Source organism: Melanotaenia boesemani, chromosome 12 (assembly GCF_017639745.1).
Source record: "Melanotaenia boesemani isolate fMelBoe1 chromosome 12, fMelBoe1.pri, whole genome shotgun sequence".
In the NCBI taxonomy this organism is placed as follows: Eukaryota; Metazoa; Chordata; class Actinopteri; order Atheriniformes; family Melanotaeniidae; genus Melanotaenia; species Melanotaenia boesemani.
This window is the reverse complement of record NC_055693.1, coordinates 14,861,347-14,873,675: the sequence shown is the minus strand read 5'-3', so window position 1 is coordinate 14,873,675 and position 12,329 is coordinate 14,861,347. Positions and strand designations below refer to the sequence as shown.

Here is a 12,329-nt window from a genome sequence, read left to right as displayed (position 1 = left end):
TGGGCATCAGATCAACGCATCTTAAATAAGGTGGAGACTTTCCAGTTGTTAAATTAGCAACAACACTATCAGCCAACAAATCAGCAGACCACAGCGCAAACAAAAGGAATTGACTGTAGTGAAACCGGCTTGAAGCAGGTTGTGTGATGTCGTCCATTTAAATTCTCCTGCAGCGTTTAAAGTTGAGCAGATATATCACATACGTGTTAGGCCCAAGCTGTTAATTAATATTTTTTATTTAATAAATGAGGCCAGTAAGAATATCAAATGAATTTGGACAAATTAAATATTTGAATTAGGATGCTGTACGTATTACATATAATGTTTTAATAAACGGATTGGTGGGTGGCAACTCAAATCATTTTTCTCCCGTCTCACTCTCTCTCTCTCTCTCTCTCTCTGGACCTCACCGTCATTCTTAGTTTAACACACATAAATACACCCTGTGTGACTTTATAGCTTCACTCTGAAGCGCGCTCATTCGCTCTCTGGGTGCAGGTCATTTGGCAAAACGCAGCAGTGCGCCACGTTTTTTTTCCCTCTCATTATGCGCACAAATTCTTGATTAACTAATAACGCAAAAAGGGACACAATTTTTGTAGCGGGAAAAGACGGAGAAATCATCTCAGAAAAGTAGGATAAGTTACCATTTTTCGAACTGTAAGTTGAGCAAATATGATGGATTATGGCTGCAAGGTCCAGTTATTTTTCCACTTTGGAGGCACGGAAGAAAACTGACAGAAGGTTGATGTAATCGCTTTGCAACATTAGACCACAACTTATCTCCCATTAGAGACTTTAAATCAAAGACATGGATCTTTTAGTGCAAAATGAGACGTCTACAGACCTTGAGTGCGTCGGAGCTTTGGCTGATGCGCTTCAGAACGGAGCTGGTAACGGGAGCTTGGGATCATCAAACATCTCCTGCAGCAACGCATCCACACTCGTCACACCACAGCGCGTGGTGCAGAAAGGTAAACCCGGAGCAGCGCAACGGGATCAATAGAATACACAATAGTAAACATTTTCGTGCAGAAAAAATGGTTTAAAGACTAAACTGAGGTCAAAATTCAAACATTAAAGCTAAATGTTAGATTTTGGAATGTGCTAGGTTCAAAGGGCTGCCGATGAGAACAACAAAGGGCAAACAAAGACCAAGGAATATGGGTTTTCACCCCCTTAAATTAAAACAGGTAAAATATACGCGCTTAATTTGGATTAAAATAAATAAAAAAAACACATGTTTATGAATGCAATCTATTTGTAATAACTTGATAAACTGGAGGAGAGACTTCAGTCATTTACTTGGCTGATTTTCTTTAGGGTACTGCTAAATTAAAGACGTGTTTCCCTTTATTTTGAAGAAAAAACAACGAAGTTTCAATGGAACAGCAATCTGAGAACACACAATCTAAGAGAGGGGGTTGCTCCATCTTAGATTTCTAAAACTTCCTTAAGCTCTTCTTATGTCCAAATTTTGATTTAATTGAACTAATTCTAATTGAACTCTCAGCCTTATCTTCCCCTTGTAAATTCTCAATCAGCAGCTGCTATTTTCATCTTCATCCCTTAACAACTGTGTGCCAATGTTTCCACATCTTGAGGAGGTGTAGATGCCACATGTGTATAATAAACACTGCAGAGATTGTGCACCTGGTGCAAAGTGGATGTTGACTAATCAACATTTCTAAAATTAAAAAAAGGACTTTTTTAAAAAAATGTTTGGTTAACATTGTATTGCATTCCAAATAAGTACAGTCACTATTAGTCATATTCATCATTACACATAGTGAGTTTAGAGTACTCAGACATGACAGTTACACAAAGCAAGATATAATGTGAATCACAGAAACACTGAGGACACACACAGACAGGCCTGATTCTAGTAAACTGCAATGCAAACTGTCCCTTTTAATGATTCAGTGTGTATCTACATACATACAGAAACTTTGAGGTTTAGAACGATTTGGATGGATCCAGTACAATTCAATTTTACCCAGTTTGATGCAGTTCTTTTCTTTGCCATAGATTTAAATTTTATAAAGTGCACCAGTCATTTGTACAAATGTTGTATTGGTTAGTAAGTTTATTGTTCTTTATTGCAAAGGAAAACAAACACTGGTTACAAACTGTAAATCCACATTTATTTGCAGCTCTTTAAGGCTATCGCGAGTAGGTTTATCCCTTATGTACATGCAAGCGCAGAAAACTTTAGTCCATGGCCACCTACTGGGTGCGCCGCACCTCCAACTTGAATATAAACTGGATTGAGACTGGACGATTAGCTCCCAAAAACAACTTTTTTGTCAGATTTTTCTTGGAGCCAATGAGACCCACAACTTGGGCTGTGCCTATACTCATAGAATCTGGAGTTACAGTTAGTAACCAATGTTCTATTTTGTAAAAGCAGCATGTCTAAGTATCACTGGGTTTATTTAGGACCACAAGTATAAACACACTTACTTGCAATAACCCAAAAATTTTCCAAGTCCAGCCACTGTCATGCATAATGATGCAGCACAAACAGCCCCTGTATGAACAGCAGATTGAGAAAAAAAACCCTGCATCAGGCGAAGCTGCAACAATGAAAACCTACTCCTGCAAAAATTCATGATGGAGGTTTTGCAGGGTGAAGAGAACCTTTCCAAATGCCAACAGTCAGGAAGTAACAGCATATCCATGACCAGTCCCGGTGACAGGCCAGAGTACCAGGGTGGGCAATTGTTGTTGTGGGCGGTACCCATTTATCAAATGAATTTTGACTGTATAAGAGGACAAATTCCAAATTAATAATTGAATATTAGACCCATGTTGAAGCGGATTAGGCACAGAATACAAAAAATAGTTTTTCTTTTGTCCTCTACTACTGAAAAACACTACAGACACTTAAAATCGGATCCAGCACATATCAGATGTAACAGGACAGATACAACAGAAAATAGAACATTTAATTTAATAATAATCCAATAATCAGACTTTATAATTAAATGACTGTTAGAGGTCGAGGTCAGTTAATCAAAAAACCTAAACATCATCATTATGTGAGAGACGTTCAGATCATGGACCAAATGTTACACGAAACAACATGAATGATCAGCCCAACGCAGATGTTTTCATCACAGTCAGGCCGCTCACTAAACCTCCACATCCCAGCCAAAGAGGAACCATGGTACAACACTCAGTAAGCTACTAACATGCACAAGTTTACATAAGTTTGTCTTAGACAAAAACAACTACAGTAGAGCTCAGCCGAACTGGTCCTGTTTCATTTTGTGCAATGTCAACTCTGTCAAACATCAGGAAACATCTGCAGCAGACAAAAACTGGACATACTAAACATGTAATTGCAACTTACTAAACTTCATAAGGAGTCAGGCTGAGTTTAATTCAGCTGCAGGCGATGCAACGGAGGAAGAGGAGAAGACGGAACACATGCGCCTGTGGTTGCTATGGTTACTATCTTGCTAGGTCTTGTCACATTGCTGGAACCATCCAAACTACTGGAAGTGGTTGATTCTTGCTGTGTGACACCTGATACATGTTCACATTATTATTGGATCGTTTTTTTGTGTCCATTGTCCAAAGGTATCAGTTTGCTACTACTTCGTTGAAGCTAGAATGTGACTTCGCACCAAATATTGTGATAATTAAAGAACGCATTATGCTCTCAGGATTTGGTGATTACTCACACACACACACACACACACACACACACACACACACACACACACACACACACACACACACACACACACACACACACACACACACACACACAGATTAAATGTACAAACACACACAAATACACACACAACTTGTACATATCTTGAGATTGGTTTTTTAAATGCAAAGAGAAAAAACACATATGGGAACTGATTCTGCTTTTGATAATTTAGTACCACTATAAAAATAACTGTTAAACAATTATAAATGAAAAGGATATTGAAAAGTATGAAAATTAAATTGAAAAGGCTGGATGGGAGGACCTGATTGTGAATTGGCAGGCCTTGGCCACTGATCTCCGCCCGTAGAGCCGGGTCATGAATCTGACAAAAAACACTTAGAACAGAGTGGCTTGTAAAGAAACTGGAGACATCTTACAGATAAACATTGATAAAAGAACAAGGATACAAGACCATGAAGCTGCAGAGCAGATGTCCTCCACTGTCATCCCTCCATGCAAAGCTGTGGAGGATGAAATTCCTCTGGAATGAGCTCTGCGACCTTCTGGAGGATCCGACCAGAGGAAACATAAGCCTGGGAGTTTGCTTCACACAGCCGGTTTGACAAGCTCTGAGCAGACAGGGGAAGACCCTGAGAACTTTCTCTGCAATGCACAGACAACAAGAGCGGTGGAAAGCAGCTGCGGTGAGAGTGTACATCCTCCTCTGACTCATGAGGAAGAGGATAAAACTTATCCAGCATGATCACTCTGGATCTGAAAGAGTTGGTGATGCTTTTAGGAGTCAACGCTGGGTTAGGACGCAACATAACTGAGCTACTGTCTCCTTGGATTCTGAGGCAGGATGGAGCAACAGAGAGAGAAGAAAATCACTGACTCTCTTTGCAGATGTCAGAGCCAGCAACAGAGCTGCCTTCATCGACAGAAACTTCAGTGGGACCTGATTTAAAGGCTCAAACAGCTTCAATCAGCACCAGCATCACACTCCTGGATATCAGGAAGCTCATTCAGCAGCTCACTGATAGTCTGGAGGGAGGTTGTTGTGGGGGTGAGAGACATTGCAGATTGTTCACCTGGCATGAACTAGGGCCATGGGAACTGCACAGAACGTTGGTGTTGTCCAACTCTCGCTTAGCATAAAAGTCGGTGGATTGGTCCTGTAGGTAGGCCTCACCAGCGGTAAAAATGTCCTCAGTGCTGATTCTCCTCCAGAGGGAGCAGCTCACAGAACAGGCCATGGTTCACACTTACTGTGCAGGTCAGAGCTGAGGTTGTAACCGGTCTGTCAGACCAGACACTGGCGAACATGCCTTTCAGTGCTACGCAGGGATAAAGCTACTGGCAATAACCTAAAAGTGCGGAGCCTATAGGAAATAAAAACATACCTCTTGCAGCTTTTTTTCATTACTTTTATAAACAAGATTTGCAAGTACTGGTTAATGAAATATTGTCTAGCTCGTATCTTTAACCATGGCTCTAATGTATCTACAGGATCAGGTCCCCTATGCCTGCAACTTGCAACTAAAATGTGAAGATTGTAAATCTTCAGCAAAAACCACCAATCTTCAGCTATAAACATTTATTTCAGCCAGTGGTTTATGTACTGATGTAATTGCGTTTTATCATCTAAAAGCATGATGCAATTCATATCAGCTCTTCTTTACACCCTTGACACATGGAAATAAATAGGTCCCTAAATCTTTCAGGGTTATTGCCTGAACGACTGGAGAGAATCAGTTGCAGCTTAATTAACAGTACCAGTTTCCTGTAAATATGTGAATACAATAAAATAGCAACATTTGGGCAAATGGAAAAATATTAAAAGCAGACATCCAGATTGCTCTCTTTGATGCTCGGGTCCTCAAAGACTGCTCTCCTATAAATTTTAGGGTCAGAAGGTGCATGGAAATAGAGTCACTGTTTGGCTGATAAAAAAGAAAATCTATTTATCTGAAATATTTATGATAAAAGAGTCACAGTATGAGTATTGTTCAAAAAATCAGTGAGTTTTTGTTGCATCCGTTGATGGCAAAGCTACATTTGGTGAAAGCTCCTAATCTCAGTTGCTTGTCAATATCAAACTCACAGCTGAATCCTCTTTTCTCTCCTGCGTCAGCAGATTATGACGGCATGGGAATTTCTCGCTAGTAACCAGAGCAAAATATTCACAGAGTTAGTACCCCTGGTGAGCTCATGAATGCAAGCTGCAATGTTCTCTGTCTGTTAACCGGCTACTTGACTAAACACCTGGCAAGCATTTGCCTGTGAATTTCTGCCTTATGAATGGAATGGGAGAACTGCTGATGGTGGTGCATGATTGGTTAATAGACGAGGGAATAGGGGTGGGAGTTGGGGGGAGGGGGGGTGGTGGGTGTTTAGAGCCAACCAGCAGTATGCATTAAAGTGGTCAAGCCTCTTGGGTAAACTGGCAGTGAAAACAGATCAAGATTCTTCTTGTCAAGTTAGACTTGAAGCAGCAGCTGAACTGGGCTTAAAGGAAGAATGTGTAGACTGTGGTGATATTCAACTCAGAGGCGTAGCTTGCCAACAGGCAAACCGGGCAAATGCTTGGGGCCCCGAGCCAGAAGTGAGCTTCTGAGGGCCAACCGACTTAGAATCAAGACAGAGCAGTGGAGAGTTTGCAGTGACAGTGGCCGACCATTACAGAACTCACTTAAGGGGCCATACCTCCATGGTGTTGCTGCTGGTGCATCTTATGTAAACAAATAAAAGAGAGCTGGTTTATCAAAATGAGAGGTTTTCTATCTTGCCGTGACAAAAGAAAGAAATAAAAAACAGTAAGAGTAAAGAAGAGACCTAAACAGTGGTAAGTAGTGCAGATAATCCAAACTGATTTAGCTCAGAGCAGCTTCGTCTGTCCTCCTGATGACTACCTGGGTTACAGGAGGCTGAAAATAATAACAGATAACTTGGATAATATCAAAATAAAGCTGTCTATTTCAGCTTAACTGTAAAACTAAGAATGTTAAATTATAGAATTCATAGGAAAGAAATCTGATATGTGCTACTAAATTGCATGGATAAAAGGTATTGTGTACAAGTGGTGCTTATATTTTATTTTCTATGTCCAGCAGGCTTTATGTGTCTGAAAACTACTTGTGTATGTGCTGTATTAGCTGTAAATGTAATCCTAATGGGTCATAATGCATGCTTCAGCACATAGTTTAATCTTCTGTATTGGAATTAAATCATGTTGCCTCTGTTTAATGAAAATAGCAAATATTGAAGTAAAAGTCAGTAGAAGAACTGAAAACAGTCAAAGAACATTTAAAAAATTCAACTGAAGAATTTAATAGTGTAACAACACTTTTAAAGATACGTTAATAACATGTTATTGTCATTGTTATAAGTATACAATATCGTAATAAAAGGGCATGAAAGCTGGTTGAAATTTTGCCTGGGGCCCCCAGATACCTGAGAATCACTGCTGATTTGGCTGCATGAATTTCTAAGTACAAACAGCTGAATATCTATTGTACTACTAATAAAATAAATCTACGACGCAAAGCAGAAGGTCTCATTTGCATTTTCTGACATTAAATTTCAGAACATTTGTCATACTAAGGAGCAATTATTTTGTAATGTCTGCTATCAACATAAGAGGCTACAATATGATGTCATTTTGTTTTGTGTCACTTGCAGTGGCCGTCCTAACAAAAAAATTGTCTTTATATTTTTGTTAAGGCATTCATACTAGTCTTGACTTAGGGTGTAATTTGATCATATGAGTCCAGTCTGGAAAAAGTAGCTCGTTGCCTAAAAAAACTACATTATCAATCAATTTAATGAATTTGATAAAGTAACTTATATTGTATTAACTGAAAGCCAATTGAACTTAATATTTTTCAGGATTTATACCCCATATCGTATTCTTTGAGAGGTTGTTATAGATTTTAATTCTTTCTTTTACTTTTCCCCTAAAAATATAAAGAAATTTGACATTTTTCTTTTGCAAAAGTCACTTTCTGCCAGATTGAATATCCTGCAAAAGTTTGTAAGAGATTAAAAAATGACAAATACTATATCTTTTGGCCATATATATATATGTATATATACATATATATATATATATATATATAAATGGCCAAATGAAATATATTCACATTCTTTTTCACCTTGTTGATCACCAAAATTTAAAAATAAATTAAGATATGCACCGTCCCAACCTTTTAATCTATAAGTAGGTTCACTTAATTACGATAAGATATGTTATCATAGTCATCACATTCATTTTATATTATCATTTAACAATGATGAATAACTGAGTCAGACCCTTTGCATCTCCTGTCACCATCATTATTAATGCATCACTCCCAGAGTTTGATTAGTTTACTTATTTATTTTTTTTCATGCTTTCCATCAAACTGTCACTGTTATTATGATTGAGTTTTGTCACAGCTATTGAAACTAGGCCTCTCTGCATATTTTTCTGCAAGCTTTCTAAGTGAAAACAATTGCTTAGTAAAAGTTGTTAGCAGGCTTTTTTTTATAAATTCATTTTTCCTCCCTGGGTGATTTTTTTCTTTCCAATAAATGAAAAGACTCTGACTCATGTTTGCAAAATAGTCACTCTGATGCACCCACCAAGTGGGAGCAAACACATTTCATAGTGTGGTAAAACCTTGCCCAGTCCCTGGAGGAAATATGTTGCTCACTCACAAACACCTTTCATATATTTTTCACACTGAGGACTGTTAAGGTGTTGGCTATGATTTGTTGAAACTATGTAGACTCTCCAAGGAATTTAGGGCTCATGGTGGAGCATGTGCAATAAAACATGTCAAACCACACATAAAATCTAATGGGAAGAAAGTGCACCTTCTTTTAAATCTCCAGTTTTACTATGTGTATTGTCTCAGCAGGTCTATAAATAAGATAAATACAACCTCAGATTAACAACATTATGGCATTTTACACTGTTGTTACTCATTTGATAGAAAATAAAGGTTAGAAGCAGTAGAAAAACTAAGATCACTGCTATGACAATTAAGAAGTAGCAGTCAGATGCTGCTAATCAAGTGCACTTGATCAGTTGATCATCAGTAAGTACCTTTATAAAAGCAGAAGTTAGTGGAGTTAGATCATAAGGAGGAAAGACGTCAGCAATGATCTTAAAGAAGCAACTGGCGCTCCCAATCAGTGTGGGAAGGGCTACAAAGCCATTGCCAAATCATGTGGTTTCCATCATTCTTCAGGGAGAAAGATTTTTCACAAGTGGAAAACATTCAAGTCAGTTAACCTTTTCAAGAGTGGATGTCCAAGAAAATTCCTACCGAGGTCAGACTGAACAATGCACATGAGTGACTGAAAAAAAAAAAGATAAAAAAAAAGCAAGGTCTACATCTCAGAATCTGCAGGCCGGTTAGCATGATAAGTAAATTAAAGTACAATTAGAACAAAACTGAACAATTATTGGCTTGTTTGGATGAAATGCCAGAAGAATCCAAATTGATAAACGAGACCAAAGATGAGACCAAAAACCTCATACTAACTGCCAAGCACAGTGGTGGAGGAGTAATGGTTTGGGGCTTGTTTTGCAGCTATCCTCCAGTCGCTGAGTTAAGCAGGAACACCTCTGTATACCAGCGTGTTCTTCAATAAAATGTGAGACCATCTGTTGGACAACTAAAACTGAAAGCTTAAACTGATTCATGCAACAGGACAATGATCCTAAAAACATCAGCAGATTGAGAACAGAAAGGCTGAAAAGAAAGTAATCAAGATGTTTTGATGACTAGGTTAAAGACCAACCCTTAATCTGACTGAAATGTGGTGCACCCTCAGAAAATAAAGTACTTAATTGAAACTTTATGAGTAGAAAGGATTGTCACTGAGGTGGTACCAAGTGAAGGTTGACCCTTATAAAGACCAGACAGCCCACAGAGGTACATTACTGGTCTTCATAAGGTACAAACTGCAATATTCAATGTACAAGCATCTGCTAAATGACTGTAGAATAGAACAACAGCAGTAAATTAGCAGATACCACACCAAGGACAATCTTTGGTACTGCTAAAGGTGCAATTCAGTATTTTATCTTTTGAGTGTTTGAGAACTGTCCACAAACAAATGCAGCAATCCTCAATTAACTGAAGCCATGTTGTGGAGTGGGCTAAAATTCTTCATAATGATGTGAAAGATGGATAATAATTTGCACATGAAAAACAAACAAACAAACAAAAAATGCTTCTGTGAGACGTGGTTTTATAAGCTTGTGAGTCATGGAGTGTCTTTAATTCTTCACATTCCGCATCTGCAGTTTGACTTAGTTTTTGTTAAATAAATAATGGCATGGTGTAATATGCCATGTGTTGTTGTTGATCTGAGGTTGTAATCACCCACTTTTAAAACCTGGTTAAACCTGGTAATTTGTTTTATTTATATCCTGACACAGAAACATTTAGATTGTGTGTTATTTTTACCATCTCTATAGACTTGTGTTGAGAAGTTCAGAGCAGAAGTATCTTGCTAGAACTACTGAAGATACCAATTCATTCCTGTAAAAAAGAAAGATGCAATGCATTATTCATAGCTTATTGGTCATTGTTTTAAAAAGGATGATGATACAGTAAAGATGTAGCTATCAGTAACTAACAAGAAAACCCACCACTTTCAATCTTTTACCATAAGCAGCTAAAGGATGCACTAAATATTTAAATCATTGCCTCTCACTATTCTACTCTTCTTAGCACTCTCTTGTAATTCTGTATATTTCACCATTTCCACCACTCACACCTTTTTATGTCACTGCTTGTTGAGAGCTGTAATGCTGAACACATTTCTGTACTGTGTGCAAAGCTACAAACATGCTATTTTGTTTGCCGACTGCTGCGACCACAGCTTCTGTGGAGTGGGTGTAGTAGTATGCTTGTCAATGAAACTGGTTTCACTCATTACCTCCATCCACTGTTCTGGGGGTGCTGCTGGCTTAGTGACAAAGGATAGATGACATTTACCACACTGGATTAGCCACTAGCTGTGACATTTACCAACACCTAGATCTTACAGGAGCCGAGCAGTGCTGACTTTTCTCTGATAGGTGCAGCAACACGAAGCCTGGTGGGATAGAAAGTGACAGATGTTGCATATGTATTAGACAGCAGTGGGAGTTAATTCATGGCTGATATGACGTCATGCATAGATACTAAATTAGGGAAATTTTAAAAATTCATTTTTGGAATTTGAACCTCATCATTAATTCATTCACAATTTAACTGCACATCTAATAATAGACTCTTACTGCTGTTAACTTTTCATACATACCACTAGGATGTCTTTCCTTTTGTGGAATCTGTTCATTTTTCTTTCATCAACACATGAATGTCTGGTGAAGTGAAGGCAAAATGTGTGTGAAAATGTGGTGAATTTGTGCAATTATTCTATACTGCGTATTTGTAAACCTATTATAGCTAACAACAGATGTGTGTTTCTAATTTAACTAAAACCATATATTTTACATAAAAGGAAGAAACTGTGTCCAAACTTTTTACTGGTACTGTCTATGCATGAGTAATAAACCTGTATTGTCAGATATTTCTGTAATACAGGCAGAAGATAGCTAAGTACAAAGAAAACCAGAGAAGAGAAAACTTTTTCTATATTCTTTATTCCTGGAAATGTTATCAACAGGAGCTGAATTTTTTTGTTTTTTAGTTGTTTTTAGTTCCTTTGTAGCCATTATACTAACCTTGTCTTTACCAGGACTTTGAATATATTATCCAGTGTTGTTAAATGCTATCAGTCATAATGATTTGTAATAATATTACAATTACAGCTTCTAACAGTCATATTTTCGCTATCATTTTCTTTGCATTCAGACTTTCCTTTCTCTTTCTATCATATTGTAACATTTGCCACATTCAAGCTGCACAACACTGAGCTTTTAATATTTCCCCCATATCTCGTCAGTGTAATAATAATATATCTTCCAGCCTGAATTTCTCTTCTCTTGTCTCTTCAGAAAAGAGATTTGACTGCCAGTTGTGTCCCACTGGTGGTGATACACTCAGACACTCAGACCTATTGTTATTACATTTCCCAGTTATTTCTGGACTAATTATTACCGAATGATGAAAAGACTTTGTGTCTTTTTTTTTTTGTTCTTCCCTGTTATGTAGAAGTATTCATAATTAAGTTCATTTCTGATTTTCTCCTTATTTGTTTCTCTGTATATAACTTCAGTCTGTCCATCATTCCGTGCAAGCGAGGAGGTGCACGGGGAATTTATTAGAGCTTTTTAGCTAAAAGCTGCTTTCTGGCATGTGTAGAAAAGAACTGTGACTCTGAATGAAAACAATGAGCTGAGGGGGACTGTAGAGGCAAGGATAATTCAGTGTGCCAGTCACTGCAAGTGACTTAATTTGCATACTATAGATCATTTTATTTGATCTTAATAAATTAAACCATTATCTATATATAGCAATGGAAATGTTGAATGTTTCCTGTTAGTTGTGACCATATGTAGTTGAATGAGTGAATATTTTGAGATGATGAACTGTATCTCCATGTAGTTAAATAAGCCTGCAGAGAAAGTGCAGACCTCTCTGTGTTTATCATACCAAGGTTCTCTCAAGAGCAAAGCATTCAGGTAAACCCTGGGCAGTAAACCCACAATGTTCATTTCAGG

General features: G+C 37.9%; 1 protein-coding gene across 1 annotated transcript in view; it reads left to right on the top strand.

Moving 5' to 3' along the window:
* Positions 1-445: 445 nt before the first annotated feature.
* The window catches only part of LOC121650449 (cholecystokinin receptor), a 34,235-nt gene continuing 22,351 nt past the window's right edge, over positions 446-12,329 (top strand). The window contains exon 1 of the mRNA XM_042001975.1: positions 446-974. Coding sequence (XP_041857909.1) covers positions 812-974 — 163 coding nt within the window. The 5' untranslated portion in view covers positions 446-811. The remainder of the gene's footprint in view (positions 975-12,329) is intronic.